The sequence below is a fragment of the Canis lupus genome, chromosome 10 (genome assembly GCF_011100685.1).
Source record: "Canis lupus familiaris isolate Mischka breed German Shepherd chromosome 10, alternate assembly UU_Cfam_GSD_1.0, whole genome shotgun sequence".
NCBI lineage: Eukaryota > Metazoa > Chordata > Mammalia > Carnivora > Canidae > Canis > Canis lupus.
Window position 1 is genome coordinate 56879107 of NC_049231.1, and position 25830 is coordinate 56904936.

Here is a 25830-nt window from a genome sequence, read left to right on the forward strand (position 1 = left end):
TGTATGTTGGGTTAGCTTTGCTCTCTCGTCATCTATTTTGATATCCTGTCTTGTTCTTCTGCATTTCTTGTGATAATTTCCAGTGTTGTTTCCATATTGGTAGTTTGATTTCCATGCTTTTTTTTTCCTGTTGTTTCAAATATATTCATTAGATCTGAAATTGTGTTTACATTTGATTATGTCTTTAGCTTGGATTTTCTTTTTGCTATCCATCTTTAAGTTCTTGATATTTTGAATTCATATTGTAACTAAATTCTTCTTTGGTAGAGAATCTGCTTCATTGATGTAAACTTTCTTCCAGATGGGGTTCTTCATTTATCTTTCTCACCTAATGTAAATTTGAGGATTTTGGTTTGCTTGGACTATGTTCCTTTCTGCTGTTGTTGCTTGTTTGATGGGGCAAGTCTTTCCAAATTGTTCTGATACATTGTATATGGATTCTTGACATTCTCTGCACTTTATCTAGGAATAAGTTGATCTTCTTAGAGGTATAGCTTGGTGGTTGTGCATTGTTTTGTCATTTCTCTATAGCCTAATATTGGAAAAGGGTGGAGTAGGGAAAAGGATGAGATCTACTGAGATTCAGTATAGCCTCTGCTAGGGAACAGGCCTTAGCTCTTTCTTGAGATCCTATGAAATGTCCAGTTAGTTACACAGCCCATTACATGCAGCCAATGGTGTATCTCAGTTCCATGTATTTTGGCTTATTCTCTTAGTTCTGCACAGGAATAATGACCTGATCATGGCAAGTCCTGGTGAAACTTTTTTTTTTCTTCTGCTAAAGACTGTTTTATTTTCCTTGTCAAGGGAAAAAAAAAAAATCAACGACTCTCCATTATTTTAAGGATATAGTGCAAACCTCCATGTTCAGCTCCATCCACAATCTAACCTTTCAGGCTTATGTCGTCCCCTTTTCATCACACATGAACTCTCTCTTGCGCCGATTCTATTTAGTGTCTCTAAATCCACGTTTTCCTACATCTATCTTTTTATTCCATAGACCCATGTAGAATGTTCTTTTCACTTATCTTTATCTCAATTCTACCTATACTTCCAATTTCCTCCATGAAGTATTTCCTGACTTAATTATAACTGCAAAGTCTCTTCGTCTTTTGAATTCCTATGTAGAATTTGTCTCTGTATGATTCACTGGCACTGTTTTCCGGCCTGGGCATTACCGGTCGTGTATATTTTCGCTTATGTCTCAAATCGTTTTCGAGAATTTGTTTTTGTTTTTGGCAGTGCCCTTTATCTGCATGCACAGTGCCACCTGCCATATTTGTAGATTCCTATTCCCTTAAATAATAAAACCCCTTCCCATCATGATTTTTTGCAGGCAGCAACTGCTCACCCAGACTCGGGCACTTCTACCCTCCTGGAGACTCTCCTACCTCTCACAGGGCTATATTAAAGCTTGAGGTAGTTGCAGAGTTAGAGCTTGGAAAGGACAGGACAGGCCCCCAATATCCCTTGTATTTTTACAGCCTTAGTCACTGAGATCTTGAAATCTCTTCCCACAATTCCACAAATTGTGGTTGCAATTTGAAAATGGGCCACTTCAGAATTCCCAGTTCACTCTGGGCAGTTTTAGGAGGAATGCCACGGGCATCCGCGTCTGAAGGCCCCGGCTGGTGGCTCGTGGTGTGAGCCCCTGCCCATTTCCAAACTCTGGGTATCCTCAGGTCACTTGGGAGGTGGCTCCCCGGAAGGCGCTGGTTCTTAGGGCAGAGTGAGACCACATCCCCCCAGCGTTTTTCCTACGCGTGGCAGCGCCGCACTTTAACTCGCCGGAACGCACCTGAACAAACAGGAAAACTGAAGTAGGAAACAAACCAAACTTGGGCTTCAGTCAGCTACAGGAGCCCTGAGGGGCTGGTGCAGAGGGGGTCCTCCGGGTGGGCCACAGAGACTGTCTCTACTCCGACTCCACTGCCTTTCATAGATGCACTCGCAGGCGGGCCGCCGCCTCGGTCACTTAGGGATCGCAGGGCGCTGACGAGGGGTCGCCCTCGGGGAGCCTGCCTCCGCTCGGCGGGAGAGCCGCAGGAACCGCCGACGCCGGCAACGGCCTCTCCACACGGCCCCCTCCGGGCGTGCGGAATCCTGGGACTCGTGGTCCAGCTCCGCGCGCTCCCCGCCGGAACTGGCATTGAAGGGACTACAATTCCCAGGATGCGTCGGGGAAGCGCGGGGCGGGGGGAAACCTGGGCGGGGAGAGGGAGGGGGCGGCCCCGGGCTCTGGGGCGTCGCGGTTTCCAAGCGCCGTGCTTTCGCCTAGTAACCGGCCGCCGCGGTTCCCGAAAGCGGCGCTGTGGCCCCGCCCCGGAGCCCCGGCTGGAGGAAGAATCTGTCTCCCGCGGCGCCCCAGTGACGAAGCCAGTCTTCGGGTGCGGGAGGCGGGGAAGGGAGGGCAGGCAGGGGATTTCGCTCCTCGGTGCGAGATCCGGGACGCGCTGGCGGCGCCCGCTCGGAGCAGAGGTTAGAGGCAGAGAGAGCTGGGATGCTCTGCGGGCGAGGCTGCCTCGGGTGTGGGAGGAAGGAGCGGGGACCCCGGCCGGGAGGCAGTGCGCGCGGGGCGGGCTGTCCCTGGGGGCTGGCATCCCTCGGACCTGCGGCGGCCGAAGACCGGGGTGTGTGTGCGCACGCTGCGGGGTGGGGTGGGGGGCGCCCCTGGGCCCCAACCCCCGCCGGGCTGGAGGCTAACCCTGGAGCCCAGGGGTGCCCGTAGCCAGCTCCCACCTTCCTGAAGGGGGGGGGGGTGGTGGTACACGATTTTTGCCACTTGTTAATTATTTAATTTCCTCTGGACCAGGTGCATTAGTAGGTAGCGCTTTCCTGCCTCCAATTGCACTAGTATCTCGTTTCCTCTAATTCAGAAAAATCTTTTATGACGCTTGCATTGGAGTTGCTGATTTGTGAGAACTGCTAAGTTCTTTATGGTTCCCCCCCCCCCCCCCGGCCAAGAGAGGGTTCACGAGAGCTATGGAATTTTAAATTGGAGCCTCCAAAAGAAAAAAAAAAATGACCACTGCATATTCGCCCCGGCTTAATGGGGGAAACAGAAAGTATTCTCTCAAATCGTATCAGCAACCACCCGCCAGAAGCAGTTAGGGCGTATTTAATATCATTCAGGAGGTAGGTCTGGAGGGGGAAAAGGGAGAATAGTTGATTAAAAAAAAAAAAAAAAAAGACCCAGCACTTGGTTTAGTTTGGGGATCGTTTTCTTGGGCTGCTGACTTATACCAAAAAGAAAAAAAAAAAAAATCTGTCTCTTTCTTCCTCTCTCTTGCATCCTGGGTGTAGACTGTCAGTGTCGGATCCGACGGTGGTGATGGCAAAGCTTGCCCGGGCCCTCGGCCACATCAGAGCTGTCACAGGATAAATCCCATTGCCTGCTGCGAAGCCCCCCCGCCCCCCGCCCCGCCCCGCCCCGCAAACTTCAGTGAGCGTTGAACTGGGTAATCGGTGTTTGGCGATGCAGATCCCCGATTTGGAAGGCGGGGCGGCCCCCCGCCGAGCCGCTCGCGGCGCCCGAAGCCCGCAGGTGCAGTGAGGCGTGCGCGTGCGGGAGCTGGCGCCCGCGAGGACGCCCTGCCCGGGCGGAGCAGCCGGGGCGCCCGGCGGGGTCTGGCGGCCGCGCACCGGCGGCTCGTCTCCGGCGGCGGCGGCGGCGGCGGCGGCGGCGGCGGCGGCGGCGGATGATGGTGGCGGCCGGCGCCCTGGGCTGTGTCTGTGCGTCGCCGCGGAAATCAGCGCCCGGCGCTGCGCCCTGAGCCCTCGCAGGTCCTCCGCAGCCCGAGTCTCGGCGAGGACAGACCCGGCGCGCAGGGGCCGCGGACCCGCGCGCGGGGGGCCCGGGGGGCGCGTGGGGTCGGCTTATCATGGCGGATCGGACAGCTCCCAGCTGCCAGCTCCGGCTGGAGTGGGTGTACGGGTACCGGGGCCACCAGTGCCGCAACAACCTGTACTACACGGCCGGCAAGGAGGTGGTCTACTTCGTGGCTGGGGTCGGGGTGGTTTACAACACCCGAGAGCACAGCCAAAAATTCTTCTTGGGACACAACGACGACATCATCAGGTAGGAAGGGTTGGCCTGGGGTCTGGGGAGGGGTTGGGTGTGCAGACTGGAAGTGGGGGGGTGGGGGTGGGGGAGAAGGACGACCAGCCCGGCTCTCCTGGGGTCCGATCCAGGAGCCCTCTGGAGTAAGGGACTCGCTCTGGAACTGCATGGGATCACAGAAGGGCTGCTGATGCTCAGGCTAGGGCACAAACGGGGAGGGGGGGGGGTAGGGGGGTGTGCAGGTGGGGAGGGAGAGATCTCTTTCCTCTTTATTCCCCTGGAAGGCTTTTGCATCTCTAAGGAGTTGAGTGTCCGGATGCTTTTTGGGTGTTCCTTCCTGCTACAAGTGGAAGAATCCCAGGGTAACCATCTAACACTTCTTCCTGCCCTAACTAGGTAAATGTAGGACCAATGATCTGAACGGTGGGTGTCATCTGTGGCAGGCTCCTCAGTAGGTTCCTCAACACGCAAGAGGATTTAAAAAAAAAAAATCTAGAAGAAATTTTGCTACAGGTAATCTGGAATCTTCATCCCAGATGCTTTGAAACTGGAAAATTTCTGCAACGGGGTGGGGAGTTTGTTCTGCAATATTTCAGCTGGCAGTGTTTTAATGACAAAAAAAAAAAAACATATTTATGAACTAAATGGAGACTCCCACAACATCACTGAGGTTATAAAAGGCTGGCAGCTGCTGGACCACAAAATCCTACCAGTCAGCTCACCAAATGACCAACATCTGGTAGTGGGTGGCCAAGACTGATTAGAAAAACACAACTGCATAAATAGCCATCTTAAGGGGCCTTCCCCCATTAAACTGTAGGGGGACATACTTTGATTCTTGGCCCTGTCCTGTCATCTCTGGACCAGACGCGTTTTCCTCCGGCTCTTGTTAGCTGCTTCTGTGACCCAACAAGGTGTGGTCCAGATGCTGCTCACAGGAAATCCCATTCAGCCTTCGGCAGTTAAGGAAGATTTCCGTATGGGAGCCTCACCCACAGGGCAAATGACTTGCTGAGGCTAGAACTGCAACTGACAGACCATATTCGTGCCTTCCAAACTTGTATGTTCCTTGCTGTATAGAACAACTTCTATCGCATTTTCAGAATATTGCCACTGGTGCTCTAAGTTTGCCTTTCATGATGAAATAAATGGTTATATGGTGTAATGTTAATGGTTTTGATTTCTCCTTGGGGAGAATGATTTAAAAGTCTCGCTTAATCCCCCCCTTCTAGTGTTGAGCTTATTCTGGATCCCCCTTTTCTTCCTGAGCCCTAAAGTTGAAAAGCTGTTAGAAAATATGAACACTTAATATTTAAAAAATACAGTAAGATATATATTTTTTAAAATCTTGGCTTTTAGAAAAATGAAGATTTTAAGTATTAGGAGCTCTACTGTTCCCAGGATTTGATGGAACTTAATAATGTAAAACTTTCTTCATGTCACATATAAGAAAATAGCTTTTTTCTTTGCTCCCCAATATAATAATGGTTGTGGCTAGGGCATCCCACTTGGTTCTGTCCTGGAGATTTTGCTTCTCTAATTGCCAGGCTGATTATTAAAGTCACAGGTGCAAATGATTAAAAGTGACTTGTGAAAAGGTTAGATGTTTAAAAATTTAAACCTATTATGTTTTTGCTCTTTTTAATGTGGTGCTTTCCATTACACCATCCAAATAAGATGTGGTCCTTTGGGAGAAGGGAGAGAGTGGCAATTAAACAGGAAATTCCCTGGGGTTAAATAATATTGTTGTGACAGTTCACTGAATTACTTTGAGGGTTTGAACTCCTCATCTTCATTTTTTTTTCTCTAATAGGAGAAAAAAGAAAGAAAGAAATGTACTGTTGAAACTGATGATGGGAAAAGGGTGGAGTTGCAGTAAACTGCTGCGATGACAGGCAGCTGGACTAGTGGGATTGTGATGATATATGGCTTTAGTTAAACACTCAGATTTGAAGAAAAGGTGAATGAAGTTGTTTGTAAGGCTGGCTGCAGAAAGCCTCAAGTGATGAAAAGAAAAAAACATAGGATTTAGCTTCTGGTATTTTATGAAGGTAGTTCTATCATTACACAGAATAGTGGCAAGCCTACCTTGGGAGACTGGACTTTACTGCTAAATTTTTCATGATATTTAGTTGGGTCTGAGTATGTACAGGTGAGCAGAATACTTTAATATCCATATATGTCTTTGTACAAAGGAATGAAGTTAAGTCCAACCGATAAAAAAAACCCAAATCACAGATCATTATGTAATTAAGGGCTATAAAGTTCGACTGTTTATGCTGTCATTTTTCTTTATCATATATATGTATAATATATATATGTAATATATATAATACATATATATGTATTAGATACATATATACATATACATATATACATATACATATATGTATATATATTATTTTCTGATGAACATAGTATGCAAACCACATTTGTTTTTGGCCTTAGTATGTGGGATTCTTGACTGCCATTTCTTTCATAATTTTATTCCCAGAAACATATTGAATATTTAAAATTAATATTGTAAATTGTTGGGAATATTTATGTATTAACTGTGATATGAACAGGAGAATTATGGTCTTTTATCTTTATGAATTTCAACTCGTGTTCCTGTTACACTACTAATTTTCCACTTAACATAATGCAGTTAGCTATTGAATGAGGAGGACTGTAGCTAAGCTTTCAGTGCAAAAATGTTTGGGGTTTTTGGAAACATTACATGAACATTCAAGCTTCTAACTCTTGATTCCATCGAAGGAGATAATGTAAGTAACTGCCTATTGGCTTTTGCCTTAGCTTGAAAGCTATATTCATAGTGTGTATATTTCCTACTGCTTTATTTGTTGTGCTACTTTCCCCAGAATATTAACTAGAAAGCAGCCAAACAAATATTGATACCACACTCTGTTTTATAAAACCGTGTGATCCCTGAGATCACGATGAACTTTAATAATAACGTAGGATTTGTCAGAGCTCACTAGAGCTTAGCATATGTGCCTTCCTGATTTGACAGACTATGTGTTTAAGTCAGATTTTTTTAAAATGTTGATATGTGAAGCATAATGTGATTTATGGGCTGTGGAGGCTTAGTTTTATTCTTTTGAATGATTACCCTTCAATACAGATAACAGATTAGAGGATGATGCCTGTTTCAGCCCTGCTAGCCCTGTGACAGGGCAGGTACACACTAGGAGCAGCGTGTGCTCGCAGGCTAACAACAGGACTCAAATCAGGCTTCAAGGCAAGGCTGGTAATAGAGCCTGGAATATTTACTAACTGGGTTTCTACTTCAGGTAGCAAATCATGACACAGCTGGAGTAAATGAAAGAAAAGGTCATGAACACATTTTGCTGTCTGTCACCTCCCTTCCATTTTCAGTGACTCCACCTAAGACATTTATCTCCTGATTCTGGATTGGTGTATTGTTTCTGACTAGTTCCCTGTCTCCATTTTCCTTTTTCTTGTTTTTTCACTCTCTATCACAAGGTAAGTTTTTCTGCCCTCGTACTCTTTCTCAGGGGAAGGACTTTGCATTGACTTTGACCTGCACGCACTCAGTGATGAACCCCACTGTGCTGTTTACTGGAGTCATCTGAATGAGTGGCTTGACCACTCAAGGCCTTGTTTATTTGTGAAATGGGGATAATAATGCCTGAGTTGCAAATTATGCAACTTGTAGTAATGTACAGAAATGATTTAGCCTGGGGCCTGATCATGAGCTGGTATTCAATAACTACTCTTTGTAGTCGTATTAGTAGTATTTAATTAAAAGCACACATTTACAGCACAAATAAAACAGGTTGTTCATTGTCCACCAGCTGAAGCTCAAACTCCTTAGCTTTCCATTCCCTCTGGCCCTAACCCATCTTTCTACCCTTATTTTCCTTTTTTTTTTAAGTATAAATTGTTTGCTTCCCACTTGCCATATAAAAAGATGATCTTTACTCTGATCTTTCCTGCATCATACTGGAATGATTTATCTCCCCATCAACACTTCCCCACAACAATGGCACAGCAATGAATTGTCAGACAGACCTGATTTCATTTCATTTTATTTTATTTTATTTTATTTTATTTTATTTTATTTTATTTTATTTTATTTTATTTATTTTATTATTTATTTTTTTCAGACCTGATTTTAAACCTAGATCCACCACCAGTTGGGCGACTTGGGGTAATTACTAAACCTCTGTGAGCCTTAGCTATCATCAGTAAAACAGCTTCTTATCTACAAATTGGAGATTTAAAGGTATCTGCCTTATAGTTTGTGGAGATTACGTACAGGGTGCCCCAATGTTTGGCAAACAGTAAGTGCCCACCACAGGGAACCTGTTTGTATCTATTCCCTGCGTGGCCCCATCTGCTTCAGCTTCACCAATCCCATGAGACCTCATACCATCCTTAGATGAAGGCGTGTTTTGCACTCCTGAAGTTTTGGGTCTTTTGTAACCACTGCTGCTCACTTAATATGTAGCACTTAGTACCTTTCTTTCATTCTGAATATTTTCATTTGTAAGTATATATAATAAGATCTTTGAGGATGAGAATAAATTTAATAGAGCCAATATTTCTTGAGTGCAGACTCAGCACTAAGTGTGTGTACAGATTTATCTCATCCATCCTCTTAACAGCCCCTCGACATTGGTACTATTGTTAGCCTCAGTTTACTGGTGGGGAAACCAGGGCACGGTGGGGTTAAGGATCTTGCCCATGGTCACTATTTAACAGACTATAGAATGGGAATTGAAACCCAAGTCTGTCTGATTCCAAAGCCCAAAATTGTTGCTTCACTGTTTCTAAACTTTTTTTTAGAAAAAAGTCAGTGTGGTCCCTACCACTGTGTCTTATTTCTAACCAGAACTTAGTGAGCTTTTTGCTTCTTGTAACTCTAATTTTCTGTTTGGTGCTTATCAGTTTATCAGGAATATTTGAAGCTGATTGGTAGAACTCAGTCAAGAAGTGGAACTATGTTCAAGTTCATTTCAGGAACATTACCAGCTTTGAAACAATGACCTACTAGAGATAATTTTAAAAATTAAGTCTCAATTGTGACATGGCTAAAGTAACAGGGTGCTGCAAATATAATTGAACTTGTTGAATTTGAAGAGAGGGCTCTAACAGCCATGGCTGGGTCTAGAGTGTGGAGTAAACAGGTTCACACGAAGGCCTGGAAATGTGATTTCATAATCTTTTTTCTTTCCAAATATTTTATTAATTCATTCATGAGAGACACACACAGAGAGGCAGACATAGACAGAGGGAAAAGCAGGCTCCCTGCAGGGAGCTTGATGTGGGACTCGATCCCTGGCCCGGGATCATGCCCTGAGCCGAAGGCTGATGCCCAACAGCTGAGCCATCCAGAATAAGGGGAACATGAGAGTGACTATAAAGAACCAAACCATATTGAGTTGAGTACCTGTTCTGTGCCAGTTACTTATATATATGTATGTGTGTGTATATATATATATATGTGTGTGTGTGTGTGTGGTCTGTGTGTGTGTGTATATATATATGTATGTATGTATGTGTATATCTATGTCATCTCATTACATTTCTCTCTCTCCCATCTCTGAGAAGTAGTCTTCTTATTTCACTCTGTGCAAGAGTGACTCTGAGAGGGAAAAGGCTCTGAGAAGGAAAGAGATTTAAGCAAAGTTACTCAGTAGTACCATTGACCGTTTGTTGGAGCCCGTTTATTTGCAAGAGCCTGAAGTGAATGGTTTTGATGGAGGTTTTTGATCTGTTCATAAGTGATATTGTTATTGTTGTTCTTATTAATAAGCTACAGTCTATTTGGTGATTTTTATTAAGATTTATTTTTTCCCTAAATTGGGAACATTTTTTTGTTTATTCATCAAAACCTCATTTAATCTCTAGAAGGTACCAGATGCAGGGAGTGTAGCAGTGAACAAGACCACATTCTTGCCTCGATTCTGGTGGTGGAGGCCAACAATGAATGAGCAAGAAGACATGGTGACTATAGACTGTAAAAAGTACTGAGAAGGGAATGATCATAGAGAGGAACTGGGTTGGTGGGAGCTACCTGCCATAGGATTCCAGAGCAGCTCTCTAGGCTGGTGGCATTTAAGCTGAGACCTGGGGATCCCTGGGTGGCGCAGCGGTTTAGTGCCTGCCTTTGGCCCAGGGCGCGATCCTGGAGACCCGGGATCGAATCCCACATCGGGGTCCCGGTGCATGGAGCCTGCTTCTCCCTCTGCTTCTCCCTCTGCCTGTGTCTCTGCCTCTCTCTCAATCTCTCTCTCTCTCTCTCTCTCTCTGTGTGACTATCATAAATAAATAAAAATTAAAAAAAAATTAAGCTGAGACCTGAAGGATGAGAAGGGGCAGATAAGTGAAGACGGCATGGCAGAGGAGAGGTTATATGCAAAGGCACCAGGGTGAGAAGGAATTTGGTGTGCCCAGAATTCTGGTGTAGATACCCAGAGAAAGACCAAGGTCATTGTAATTCTCATCCAGGTCATTAATGCCTCAAGGGTCTTGATACCATATGTCCTAGATTTTCCTGGACAGTCACAAATATTTCATTCAATTATTGTTATAGATATACTTGTTCTTATCATATCGTGGGTCTCTATTTTTAATTCAGAATATATGACCATGTTTTTATTTAGAAAGAATGGATACTGTATAACGAGTCATTGTTTGACCAACATTGTACAGGAATATACTTTCTTATAAAGACTGATATTGGCCTCACAATCAACAGTCAATTAGAATGTAGATTATACTGTGGCAAGTGACAAACTGTTCCGTGGCAGCATCTCTAAGCAGAGCTGTCCTAAGACCTCTCCTACCCACAGGGTTTTGGATCTGAACAGTTTTGCAATGTAGGTGACATTTTTGCCACCTAAAAAAAGGAAGCTACTGAGAAGGCTGACTTGCTGGCTTTGCTTCTGGGACTTACTCTTCTTGAAGCTATATGGAAAGCCATCTTTAATTCACAAGACTACACATCTTCAGCAGTCAGGCTTTCCTGGTAGGTTTGACACAAGTTTGTCACATGTGGATTGGTCTCAAATATAATTAAAGTGTTTGAGAGCAGACATTTCTTCTCACATATCATTCTTTGTAGGAATCACCTGAGCACTTGCTAAACTCTAGCTTTCAGTCAGTAAGTCTGGTATGAGGCCTGATAGTCTGCATTTCTAACTAGCTCCCAAGTGATGCCAATGCTTTTGGTCCACAGGCCAATTAAGATTTTAGGGACCTCACTGGTATGTTTTAGAGATCACTAGACCAGTGTTTTTTTCAACCCAAATGATACTGTCAGCTAGCAAAATAGAATTTTAATAATATATATAATCCATACATTTATTAAATTCTTAAATTATGAGATGCCTGGGTGGCTCAGTGGTTAAGTGTCTGCCTTCGGCTCAGGGCATGATCCTGGAGTCTGTGATTGAGTCCCACATTGGGCTGCCTGCAGGGAGCTTGCTCCTCCCTCTGCCTATGTCTCTGCCTCTCTCTCTTTCTCTGTGTCTCTCATGAATAAATAAATAAAATCTTAAAAATAAATAAATGAAATAAATTCTTAAATTAACAATTAATTTTTTTATTAGGATGGTGCCTAGACCTGTGTTCTAAATTCTCCAGAAAGAACCAAGCAGGGGTTGATTGGAACCAGTTAAGGAGATGTTGAGTTTGGAAGAGATGAGCAGTGGAAGAGATGTCCACAGCCTTTGTGTAGACATGTGTTTTCTAGTCCTATGAGTATACACCTAGGAGTAGACTTGCTGAATCATATGGCAACTCTGTGTTTAACTTTTTGAAGTACTGCCAAATTGTTTTCCAAAGCAATATATAATCCCACCACCAATATCTGAGAGTGCCAACTCCTCCATGGCCTTGCCAACAATTGTTATGTTCTGTCTTTTTGATTATAGCCATCCTGCTGGATGTGAAGTGGTGTCTTGTTGTGATTCTGATTTGCATTTCCCTAATAATTAAGAATATTGATCATTGTTTCATAATTGATGATCTGTATATTCTCTTTGGAGAAAATGTCTATTCAAATCCTTTGCCTATTTTTTTTCCTATTTTTAAAAAAGATTTTACTTATTTATTCATGAGAGACAGAGAGAGAGAGAGAGAGAGAGAGGGGCAGAGACATAGGCAGAGGGAGAAGCAGGCCCTCTGCTAGGACCCCGATGTGGGACTTGATCCCAGGACCCCAGGATCATGACCTGAGCCAAAGGCAGATACTCAACCACTGAGCCACCCAGATACCCCTCCTTTGCCCATTTTTAATTGTTGTTTTATTCTTAAGTCGTAAAAGTTCTTTGTATATTCTGGAAATAAGTCCCTTATCTGTTATTTGCAAATATTTTCTCCTATTCAGTGAGTTATTTTTTCACTTTTTTAATGGTGTCCTTTGAAGCACAAAAGTTTTCAATTTTGATGATGTCCAATTTCTTTTTTTCTTCAATCCCTTATACTTTTGGTGTTAAATCTAAGACATCATTGCCTAATTTAAGTCATGAAGATTTATGCCTACATTTTCTTCTAAGAGTTTCACCTTTGACATTTAGACAGATGATCCATTCTGAGTTAATTTTTATATTTGGTGTGAGGTAGGGGGAGTCCTACATCATTCTTTTGCATGTAGATATCTAGTTGTCCCAACACTATTTGTTGAAAAAACTGTTATTTTCCCTTTGAATTGTCTTGGATGTCTATAAGTTTTGAATTCCCCTAGCAGAGGGTCCATTCTTTTCATTTAGAAGATACTGAACATTTGGAGACCCAGAAACTGAATCATTAAAAATATAACTTAGAAGTAATAGAAATCCGAGGCTTTGGTTGCTATACTACTTGAAAAGATGGTGTTAGAAACTATAAGGATGTGTAGATTTTTATATATTTAAAGAATATAACCATATTTATACTTTGAGGAACCAGTGCAGTATTTGGTAACTGCTGGTTTAGGGACCAGCAATGGTCAATACTTTGGCTTTGTTTACTTCCAAAGAGTCTTGCTTTTTAAAAATGAATTTCCAAAAAAAAAAAACCCAAAAAACAAAAAAAAAATGAATTTCCAGCCTTCAGCCTTGCTGCTGGAGACGGTTCTCTTGAGGCAGCCAAAGGGAAAGCAGAGAGAGTAATTAGAGAATGTGCCCCTTGACTTCTACCTCTTTTTCGGTTCATTCCTTTCGTCCCCCAGTTGGACGACCTCAACCCAGAAGTTGAAGTATTCCACAGTTATACACTAGTTTCTTTTGCCACCCCTTTTCCTATTAGCATGAAAGAGGGGAGTGTGGCGGGCCAGCAATAACTCCCTGAGATAAAAGAATCTTTTTCTGGACTGGTAGTGCATAAATAGGTTGGTCAGAGAATTATTCTAAAGTTATTGAGAGGGATCCCTGGGTGGCGCAGCGGTTTGGCGCCTGCCTTTGGCCCAGGGCGCGATCCTGGAGACCCGGGATCGAATCCCACGTCGGGCTCCCGGTGCATGGAGCCTGCTTCTCCCTCTGCCTGTGTCTCTGCCTCTCTCTCTCTCTGTGACTATCATAAATAAATTAAAAAAAAATAAAAAAAAATAAAAAAAAATAAAGTTATTGAGAATTATTTTAAGGCATGAGGATTATTGTTAAGTGTAGCTGCTATGTAACACTGTCATTAAAACATTTTCTGTGTTTGTTGTGAACTGATATTTTATGGTAAGAATAGAACAGGATCCGCAAAGCACAGGATGCCTTCTAAATAAGAGATCAGTTGCAAGAAATTGAAACTTTTTCAAAGAAATACAATTAAGGAGAGGATCATAAGATGACAAGAGAATCTTTGGGAACTCAATTATAGAGTAGGCTGGCCTTTCAGGCATTGCACAGTTATCAGGCAGGTATTTCTTTCTCTTTCCCTGGTTCTTTCTCTTGTAAGAATCATAGATTCTTACAGATTCATATCTCTCTTTCTCTCTGAATAATATATGCCTTAATTGTCTATGACTGCAGACTAGCTTCTTAACTCAGAGATCCATTTTGCACATAGTCACCCCTCTCCAGAATTCATCTTCACTCCTCAGTACACATGACCACCCAGCTTGGTCCTACAACACCAATTGAATCGATCAGTCTTTTGCATCTTAATTCCAAATTTCCAGGAAAGAGAATCTAATTGGCTTAGCGCTGGACAGAATGTCCACCCAATCCAATTAGCTGTAGCCTCCAGGGTGGGGCCATGTTTCAGAGGGCTGCCCTGTTAAGAAATTTTATCTAATGGGCAGCCCGGGTGGCTCAGCGGTTTAGCGCCTTCCTTCAGCCCAGGGTGTGATCCTGGAGACCCGGGATCAAGTCCCACGTTGGGCTCCCTGCATGGAGCCTGCTTCTCTCCCTGCCTGTGTCTCTGCCTCTCTCTCTCTCTCTTTGTGTCTCCCATGAATAAATACAATCTTAAAAAAAAAGAAATTTTATCTAAGATAACACTATATGCAATGGGGAAAAACTCAGAGCTTTCCCCCGAAGGTTAGGAACAAGATAAGACTGTCCATTCTCACCACTTTTATTCAACATAGTACTGGAAGTCCTAGGTATAGCAATCAAACAACAAAAAGAAATAAAAGGTATTCAGATTGGTAAGGAAGAAGTAAAACTTTCATTCTTTGCAGATGACATGATACTATACATAGAAAACCCTAAAGGCTCCACTAAAGAACTACTAGAACTGATAAATGAATTCAGGAAAGTCACAGGATACAAAATTAATACATGGAAATTGGTTGTGTTTCTATACACTAATAACAAAGTACTAGAAAGAGAAATTAAGAAAATAATTCCATTTACAATTGTACCAAAAATAATAAAATACCTAGGAATAAACTTACCAAAGAAGTGAAAGACCTATACTTTGAAAACTAAAACATTGATGAAAGAAATTGAACATGACACAAAGAAATGGAAAGACATTCCATGCTCATGGGTTGGAAGAACAAATATTATTAAAATGTCTACATTACCTGAAGCAATTTACAGATTTGATGCAATCTCTATCAAAATACGAACAGTAGTTTTCACAGAGCTATCTATCTTTACAATTCTAAAATTTGTATGGAACCACAAAAGACCCTGAATAGCCAAAGCAATCTTGAAAAAGAAAAAAATTAGAGGTACCACAATTCCAGACTTCAAGTTATATTATAAAACTGTAGTAATCAAAATAGTATGGTACTGGCACAAAAAATAGACACATAGATCAGTGGAACAGAATAGCAAGGCCAGAAATAAACTCACAATTCTTTGGTCAATTAATCTTTGATAAAGGAGCAAGAATATGCAATGAAGAAACAAAAATGGTGTTGTAAAAACTAGACAGCAGCATGCAAAAGAATGAAACATTATACACAAAAGTAAACTCAAAATGGTTTAAAGCCTACCTGTGAGACCTGAAACCATAAAAATCCTAGAAGAGAATATAAGTAGTGGTTTATCTGATGTCGGACATAGCAACATTTTTCTAGATATGTCTCCTGAGGCAAGGGAAATAAAGGCAAAAACAAACTTATTGAGATTATATCAAAATAAAAAGCTTCTGCACAGCAAAGAAAACCACCAACAAAACTAAAAGACAACCAATGAATGGGAGAGATTTGTAAAAGACCTATCTGTTAAAGGGTTAATATCCAAAATATATAAAGCACCAAAAACGCCCAAATAATCCAATTAAGAAATGGGCAGAAGATGTAAATAGACATTTCTCCAAAGAAAACATACAGATAGCCAATAGACACATGAAAAGATGCTCAACATCACTCATCATCAGGGAGATGCAAATCAAAACCACAATGAGATGTCATCTCACACTTGTCAGAATGGCTAAAATAGAAAACACAAGAGACAAGCAGTGTTGGTAAGGATGTGGAGCAAAAGGAACCCCGTGCACTGTTGGTGGGAATGTGAACCCCACAGCTACTGTGATAAACAGTATGGAGGTTTCTAAAAAGTTAAAAATGGTTGATCCAGTAAATGCGCTACTGGTATTTACCCAAAGAACATGAAACACTAATTTAAAGGGATATATGTACTCCTATATTTGTTGCAGCATTATTTGCAATAGGTAAACTATAAAAGCAGCCCAGTGTCCATCAATAGATGAATGGATGAAGAAGTGGTATAGATATAAAATGGAAATTATTCAGCTATAAAAAAGAAATCTTGCTATTTGTAACAATGTAGGTGGATCTAGAAGGTATAATGGTAAGTGAAATAAGCCAAAGAAAGGCAAATACCATATGATTTTACTCATATGTAGAATTTAAGAAACAAAACAGCAAGTAAAGTAAAAAAAAGAGAGAGAGAAAGCAAAAGTAGACTCTTAACTGTAGAGACCAAACTGATGGTTACCAGAGGTGAGGTTGGTTGAGGGGATGGGTAAAATAGGTGAACGTGATTGAGAGTACGCTTACCTTGATGAGCACTGGGTGTTATATGCAAGTGTTGAATCACTATTTTGTACACCTGAAACTAATATAACACTGTATGTTGACTACACTGGAATTAATATTTAAAAAAAGAAAGATTGTCTAATAAGGGAGATACGGGCTGAGAAGAAACAAATGGCAGCTCTAATGAGGGAGATAAGAAGAGGAGGTGAATGATTTTTTTTTTTAATGATTTCTTAATAGAGAAAAATAGGACAGTGGTGAGAAATACTGAGTTGAGGGCAAGAAAAGGGAAGGAACGGGATATTAAGAGGGCTCAACTACAAAATACTGGAGATATGACACATCATGGAATTTTCAGTTCTCCTAAGAGGCCATGCCAGGGTGTCTCGGGAATGCTGGCCAATGGCTGGTGACCATAGCCTCAGGGAGCGAAGTGGACCTCACACCTTTGCCTACTGGGGTGTCAGTGCTACTATTGAGGGTGTTCTCTCTGCTGGGGTCTGGTGGGAGAGGGAGAGGGGAGTATATGGGAATGGGGGCTGATGCTGCAGGCACCAGGGAGGTGGTCAGATGGCACTCTTGGGAGGCTTCCTGGGACTCATTCGGCACAGCTCTTTACCGATTGGTGAAGAAATATTTTCATATTTTACCTGGCACAGATACTGGTGCACATCTTGAACATCAGCCTTAGATATGAGTGACATGCATGGACCCTTAGATGATTTTGTGAGGTTGGCCATCCTATAGGTGTTGAAAATGAATCTTCCTAAAGCCAGACTTAGAATCCACCTGAGGCTCCCTATTGCACAGCTTAAGATCTGGTTCCTGGCTCCCTCCCCTAGCTTGATGTTCCTCTCTGTCCTTCTAATAGCCTCCAGCCACATCAAACCCATTGCAGTTCCCTGAACCCAACTTCCTATTTTGTATCTTCAGCCTTGCAAAGGCCATTTAGGTTGCCTGAAATGACCCCTCACTTCTCTGCTTATACTATCTTGTCCTGCCTTTAATCTCAGTGTGGTGTCACCTCCCCGTGAAGCCTCACTTGACAACTCAAAGGCCTATTTAAGCCCTTTTTCTCTGTATGTCCAGGCCACAACACAAGTACTCACCTTCTGGAATCATTGCATTGTATTACATTTGTTGACTTACCATCTCTCAACCTGATTTGAGTTCTGAGTATGTTCTCTTGAACAGCACACATTGTGGGCTTAGTAAGTGCTCAGTGTCGTTTTATTTGTTGTTCTTCATATCTCAAATTATTTGTAAGGAGTGAGGTGTGAAATGGAGATGATATTTCTATAGAACTCATTTGTACATACTTTGTGAAGAGAAAATCCTGAAAATACATCGTCAGCTGGCATATAAAGGCAGGATTCAGAATCTTGTTTTAAAAAAATACTTGGATGGCAGTGCTGACCAATTACTGCACTGCTCTTAAGTCAGATCCCAAATCCTATTTGACTCCTTCCTTTCTACTATTTTCCTGGTCTGCATGGGAAATCTAGCCATTAAAGACACAATCTTTTTCTACTGAAGTATGACTGTGGATCTTATAATGAATGAAACACTTTTTTTTTGAACGGCTTAAGATTTTTTGACTGTGTCATGAGGAAAATCTTGATTCACAGCCTTTTAGATTTAGGAAACATGGCAATCTTTTAAGCAACTTTTGAAAATATGAGGTGATGTTTGTTAAGAAGGATGTTTGCAGAGATTGTAAAGTAACATCTGCTAGCTCTAAATGAGGTGAAGTCTTTCCTGGCCCAGAAGAGTTTCCCACAAAGATACAGAAGTAGGGTTCAAGGGTAGGCCTCCTGGGGAAAGTGACTTTTGAAGGATGAAGAGCAGTTTGGCAGGTCAGGTGGAAAGAATAGGGGAGGAAGGAACACTAAGGAGGGAACAGCTTATGCAAAGTCTCAGGGGCTTAGGAGCCAGATCTCCTGGAGCGAAAGTAAGTGGTTGAGCACTTTGGGAGTGAGGAAGATACTGTGGGAGATGAGGCTGGGTATGTGGCCTGGGGCTGGATCACAAAGGGATTTACAGCTCCTCCTACAAATTATGGGGACCAGTGGGAGGATTTAAACAGGGTGAGACAAAGCTGATTTATATTTCAGGAAGATCATTAAAGGCAGAGGATTTCTACTTTATTTATATTAACCTTTTCTTTGAGATTCCTCCCCATGCTTTTTTTTTTCCCCTCAGTGCCAAACTTCTCAGTAGCAGAAGCATGGGATCAGGTCCTGGGGGATTTAACATTGCACTGGCCCTGTGTCTAGTCAGATGCCTGACTTTGGCTGGTGCTTAATGTGGACCTCATCTAAAAATAAGTGAGCTGACTGTGTGATCTCTAAGACCCTTCTAAAATCCTTTCTGATCAAGGTGCTATGATTCTGAATTGTCTCAGTTTACTGCCTTTGTTTTTCTTGTTCACTGCTTAACATAAAGAACTGGCTTCTCTCTCTACTAGCCATTGCTATCATTTTCTAAGTGACTCCAGTGACCTCCACTGCTAAATGGGCTGTGTCCAGTTTAACCTCTTCACAGCATTGGGTACAGTTGGCCACCCTCTACTCAGTACCCTTCCTTTTCTGTCCTGGAGGTGGTAGCCCTTGGTTTTCTCTTAACTCCCTGACTCACCTTGGTCTCTTCTTCTCTAAGTCCACCTCTTACATATAGGGGCCCTTCAACATTGCTCATCAGGTTTTCCTGCCCAAATTCACACTGTGAGGCTAGTTATGAGGAAACAGACCAATATAAAGTAAGGGACTTTCTTCAACACAGCTGGCCTGTTCTTTGCAAAATAAAGGTAATTCTTATAAAAGATAAGAGATTGAGGAACGGTTCTAGATTAAAGGGAACTAAAAAGATTCAACTAAGTGCAAGCTGGGATCCTGCATGGAGGTGGGGAGGATTGTTATAAATGATGGTATTGGGACATTTGGTGGAATTTTATTTTATTTTATTTTTTTTTTGGTGGAATTTTAATATGGGCCCACATATCCACATATTAGGTTAAGAGCAGAATTCTGTTGTAGCAGTGTGTTTATGTAGGAGAAAACCTGTGTCTTAGGAGATGTGTGCTGGACTATTGAAGAGTGAAGAGTCATGAAGGCTGTATATTGCCCTCAGCCATTTCAGTAACAGCAGCAGCAAATACAACAACACTAATGTGTCTGTGTGTCTGTTTGAATGTGTGTTTGTGTTCCTCATGGCATCTGTTCTCTCTTCTCACTCCATGTTTTTTCCTCAAGACCTCTTATCCATTGCCTCCTCCCCGCTTCTGTCCTTGCCCTCTCATTCTGTTCTCAACACAGCAGCCAATTGATCTGGTTGCATTAGAAGTCAGGTCATGTCAGTTCTCTGCTCAGAATCCTCAGAATAAAAGCCAAAGTCCTTATAATGGCCTTTAAGCCTCTATGGGGAATTTGGCCTCCTGTTACCTCTGTGATCTAACCTATTTTCTTCCCATGCCTTGCGTTACTCCAGCCACACTGACCTCCTATCTGCTGCTTGAAAACCCAGGCACTTTTCTGCCTCAGGGCCTTTGCACTCACTGTTCTTTCTGTCTGACTCTTTCTTCCCCCAGTCATCCATGTGACTTTATTCACCTCCCTTAGTTCCCTGCAAAATGTCATCTTCCCAGTGAGGACTTCCCTGACCACCCTATTTAACATTCAGACCCCTCTCCAACACATTCTTTATTATCCATCCCTGTTCTGTTTTTCTCCTTAGCTCTTATTTATTTTGTTCCTTGTCTCTCTTCACTGGGATATAAAATCTATTTGGGCAGGACTATTTTGGTCACTGCCCTGCCTGCAATGCCCAGAATGGTGCCTGGTCTGTAGAAGATGCTTAATAACTATTTTTGAGTGAATAAATAAATGACTTGTGTTTGTTCATTTTAGGATAACTCCCTTGGAATTTCTACTTAAAAGTAGGATTTCTTTTTTAGACCTCCTTTGACCTTATGAAGCCTATGGATCCCTTCTCAGAGTTATAGATTTGTTTGTTTTGTTATATCCTTTCATCAAAGTATAATATAGGTACTGAAAAGTGCACATTTGGATCAATCTTCACAAACCAATGCACCTATAATCCGCATCCACATCAAGAACTAGAACATTACCAGCACCACAGAGACCCCCTTGTGCCCTCTTCCAGCCACAACCCCCACTGCAAAGTTCACCTCTATTCTGACTTCTAACGGTGTAGATTGGTTTTGCCTAACGTACTTTAAAAAAAGAATAGTATTGTATGCATTTTTTTGTGTCTGGCTCCTTTCAATCAACATTGTATATATGAGATTCATCTGTGTTTCTACATGATTATTCTTACTTCCATATTTTTTATTGTGTAGCAATACCATAATATATTGATCCATTCTACTGAAGATGGGCATTTGTGTGGCTTCTTTTTTCTTTTGGCTATTATGACCATTCTAGTATGAGTAAACATATACATGCAATTCCATGCAGGAGTGGTATTTCTGGGGCTACAGGCTGCACGTAGGATCGGTTTGCTAGGCACTGCCACACAGTTTTCCAGAGTACATATAGCAACTTATACTCCCACTATCACAGAATAATGTCTCCAAATGCATAAAATAAAATACGTAAATGGAATTGTAAAGAAAATTAACTGTTTTTGAAATATAAAATATTTTAATGTGATATATCACATATGCTTTATTAACTCATACATTTGAAAAGTCTAGATGTTTTAATAATTATGATTTCAAAGTAGTGATGAGTATACATGATGTTTGAGAAATCTGCTACAAGTGAAATGTAATATGAAAATATCTGTGACATTATTGGTCTCAAGGTGACAGGTACTGCTAATACTACTTCAATTTGTTGCCTACATTCTGAGTGATAGGAAATACTAACGTCTGTTACGAGTTGGCAAAAGTAAAGATTTTTAGTAGTTTTTAGTCCATATAAGTACATAGATCTTCCTGAATTCTATTGAGGCTCCAGGTTAAGAACCCCTAGCTTAGAGGAACAGGAGTGATTTACAACAGAGATTTCTTGAGCGTCTACTATGTGTCATTCACTGTGCTAGGTCCTGGGTATCCAAAAGTGAATACTATGCATCTCCTCTCAAGGAAATTATGATCACGAGGGCAATACTCATAAATAAATGAACAGATGGATTGGGGTGTCCAGTTCTATGATAGCCCAAAGCATTTGAGAACCTTAAGACATATACCTAACTTATTCATGAGAGGGGGTGGTGATCAGAGAAGACTTTCTGGAGGAAGGAGCATCATTATATTTAGGCTCTGGTCTGGTTACTCTGGTTACAGTGTCAATATGGATTATTGCAGAGTGGAGGCACTTGTAGTTATTCAGGAGTGAGGTCATTATGGTGGTAATGCAAAGAAAGCAATGAATATATTCTGGAGAGTCTAGACTCTTGGTAATTGGAGATAGGCAGTGGGGAAAAAGGAAGGTGTGAGGAAATGGTCAAGTTTCTGTCATAATCACTTGGAAGGATGGTGGTTATCATTTACTGAAACAGATTGGGAAGTACATTCAAGGCCAATGAGTAATGAGTTCAGCTTTGAACATAGATTGAGGTGTCTGTGGGACATCCAAGATGTGATTGTACATACATATGGGTCCCTTGCTCAGTAGAGAGCTGTGGGAGTTGCAGTGAGCATGCAGGAGTAGATGAGATCACTTAGGGACCACATGGAGGAAAGAGATGAGGCCAGGGTTAGGATTTTGAGGATGGTCAACTTTCAGAGAAAGGGGTGTGACAGGAACAGTCACAGGAGTAGGAGGAAAACCAGGTAAGAGGAGTATCCTGGTGGCCAAGAGCAGAGAGGGTGTCAAGGAGGCCTCAGCGGTCCCAATAAAGAACCCCAACATAAGTCTGGTAAAGGGCCCCGTGAATTGACAATGAAAGTCATTGATGGATTGCTTTTACTACGAAAATAGTGGGAATGATTATTTTTCTCTGGGTTGTACTTTTATCTGTGTTTTAAGCTTTCTGTGACAGCAGTTAGAATTCAAGGATCATTTGCTTTTAGCTTTACTTTTCTTCTTACATCTCCTTTATATATTTTGCTCACGCTCCAGTGAGTTTTATGCTGCAGTGATAGTAAGCAGTCATTTCTGCTTAATGACTTCTATCTCATGCAGACTGTAGCTCTTTTTTTTTTTTTTTGGACTATAAGAGATATGGTTACAGACATTGCTTCTTGGTAAAAAGCCTTGCAAGTCTATTATTCTGCATAGTAGGCATGAACACAATCACTTTGGCTAGGCCGTTTTTATCTATGTGAGAGCCTGCCCTGCTGACAGTGAATTCACAAGTCATCCTTTTTGCCTGGAGTAACATTCAGTTTTTAGTGCATATGATAAAATGCAATAGAAGAGATATAAACTGTAGAATGTTTTATAATTATTTTCTTCCCAGAATGTCACTTGGATTTTTATATAATCTATAGGAGGAAAGTGAGAGGATGTTCAATTAAATAAACATGTGTTCAGTGCTGACTGTGTAAATGACAGTGTGTGGGCCACGGCCATGACAGTTATCTAAGCAGGAAACATTGAGTGCCTCTTGCTCCCTCCCTCTTTCATCTCCATTATCCAGTCAGTCCCAAATATGGTTGATCCTGTCCTCTCTGTCTTGCTGCTTCTGCTCTAGTTCATACCCCTATTAACTTTTGTCTAGACAGTTCTAGTAGCCTTCTGACTGGTCTTGCTGGCTCTGCTATCACTCCCCTACTCAATCCTCTGTTTGAAAACCTGATTAAACTTTTTATTTTTATTTTATTTTTTTTTCTGATTAAACTTTTAAAACAGAGATTTATGAACCCATTTCTAAAAATTCTGATTCAATAGGTCTGGTTAGGAGTCGCCCAAGAAATTTTAAAGAATTTCCCCATAGAAATACAGATGAAGGTGTATATAAATGTGTACACACATGTACACACGCAGTTTTCTTGCTCTGTCCATTGAGAGGATTGACAAGCAATGACATATCAACAGCAGGAACACACCTAGAACCCAGAACTTGGTTTCTAAATACTATTCTCCTAAAAAATAATAATAAATAAATAAAGAATAAAAAATCAGAACTTCTTACAAAAAAAGGCCTGGGGTAGGAAAGATGAGTTTGGAGTAGCTTCTTATGCCAGAAAGTATGGCAGTGCTCAAAGAGTAAGTGAGATGTTAAAATGACATAAGAGCCAGCTTAAAGGGACTTCCATTGGCCACATGTGGGAAGATTCAAGCACAAATCATAAACCATTGGATAAAATAAACATGCATGCATTTGTAGTGATATAAATAACTAATGGGGAGAAGAGAAAGCTCTTTCTTCCTTTCTTTCTTTCTCTCTTTTTGAGAAAACTCTTTCTTGAATAGAATGTCAGCTATTAAATATAGCTGGAATACCGGGTGGCTCAGTGGTTTAGCGCCGCTTTCAGCCCAGGGCCTGATCCTGGAGACCTGGGATCGAGTCCCATGTCAGGCTTCCTGCATGGAGCCTGCTTCTCCCTCTGCCTGTGTCTCTGCCTCTCTCTCTCTCTCTCTCTCTCTGTATCTCATGAATAAATAAAATCTTTAAAAAAATATAGCTAGAATAATGGAGTTATAAAATCAATAGATGTTACAACCAGTGATGAAAGTTTGTTGAGGAATATGGTATTTACATAGACCTTCACCACAAGATACTAATTACAAAGGACAAACAGTAACTACATTAGAGAACCATGACAGACACTCACCTTAATCAGATGATTAAAGTTAACAATCACAATAAAGACATAAACCAAGTTACTAAAAAAAAAAAAAAAAAAAAAAGCCGGCGGGGGTGGTGACAAGCTTCCCCAAGTAATTCTGGGTTCCATAATTCCTGCACAATACTAGCAATGAGATTGTCCTTCAAAAGCACAGATCTGATCTGTCCCTGCCCTGCTTCAAAATTCCTGCTGGCTCTATTGATTCCAGAATGGGCTTCAAACCCTGGGGCATGGCCCCACCCAAACTTTTTGCCATCATCTACCACAACTTTGTCCCCCATCTTATCCCACCCATATGGCCATCATACCCTACTCTTGGCAGTGACTTGAAACGGCTTCCTCTCTGTTACTGCTCATGGCTCTGCTTAGAATGCCCTTGCTGAGCTGTTGGTGAGGCAGATTCATCCAAGAGGCAATTCCAGCACACCATCTCTGTGAAGACCTCTCTGATTTCTCGAGACAGAATCAATGTCTCTTTCCTCTTTACCCCTAAGCATTTTCTCCACACCTCTCTTATAGTATCTCTCTTCTCACACTATGTTGCAAATTTCCATTTGTGTGTCTCCTTGCCTCACTTGCCCAGCCTACTGGCCTCTCTGTGCCCTGGAGTCCCTTTATATGGTGGGAAGAGTGAGGGCTTCAGAGCCAGTCAGACCTAGGTGTGTTTCCACCACTTACTGATTGTCACCCAGCCATCCTCAGCTTCTTCCTCCAGACCTACCTGATAGGTTACTATGAGAACTCAATTAGGTAAAAGCATGTAAGGAACTTTGGAAAGTAAATTAAAGAGAAATAGAGAAAAGAAAGCTCACTGGACCCTAGGTCAGTTTTAAAAAACCCATACATATGAATATTTTACATATATACATTTTCTCTGTAATCCTGCAAAAATTCAAAGGTATAGTCCCATAGCTAGAAATTAACAGACCTGGTTTGGGACCCATTTCTGTTGGACTCCAAAGCTATGCTCTTTCTGTTGCTTAGAGACTATAAACCAGGAAGGAGAGACAGAGAGAGCCACAGTGACTTTAACTAAGAAGCCCAATGTGAAAAATGTTAAGTTAGAGTCGAAGTCTCCAAGTCACCCCTTCATGGGAGAGGGTGGGTGGTGGTCAGAGCAGGTAGGTAGATTGAGACCCAGAGTAGACAGGCTTTCATAAGGGTGGCTGCCAGAATGGATGAGGGTGAGAGTCATCTCACATACACTGATTGAGTGCCTGCCAGGAGACACTGGTGGTGATTGCCTTTGTGACATTAAAGGACAGCAAGTGAAGTGAAAAGGATTAGGGCTTGAGATAGAACCCAGGAGACACCCTTACCTCTAATTTGGGAGGGGGTGTGCTGAAGGGGCATGCAAATGGGTAGACAGACAAGGAGAAGGTGGGGAGTGCAGGGACTGGTAAGGCAGGGGAGGAGCCGATGCCCGTCTCTCTGTGTGTTGTGGAGGGGCTGGTGCCAAGGAGGTGGTGAAGGGGTTCACTTTGGAGCTCAGCAAAGAGATGGGCCAGCACTGGAACACAAAAGAAAGGTCAAGAGAAGAGCATTTTCATTCTAGTAGTATGGGGGCAGAACCCAGATGGTTAGAGCAATGAGTAAGAATGAACATGTGGAGGC

General features: G+C 42.0%; 1 protein-coding gene across 1 annotated transcript in view; it reads left to right on the top strand.

The window, feature by feature from the left end:
• The first annotated feature begins 3774 nt into the window (after nucleotides 1-3774).
• The window catches only part of EML6 (EMAP like 6), a 274701-nt gene continuing 252645 nt past the window's right edge, over nucleotides 3775-25830 (top strand). Inside the window, 1 exon segment of the mRNA XM_038551275.1 lies at nucleotides 3775-4078. Within this exon segment, the coding sequence (XP_038407203.1) occupies nucleotides 3882-4078 (197 nt within the window). The 5' untranslated portion in view covers nucleotides 3775-3881.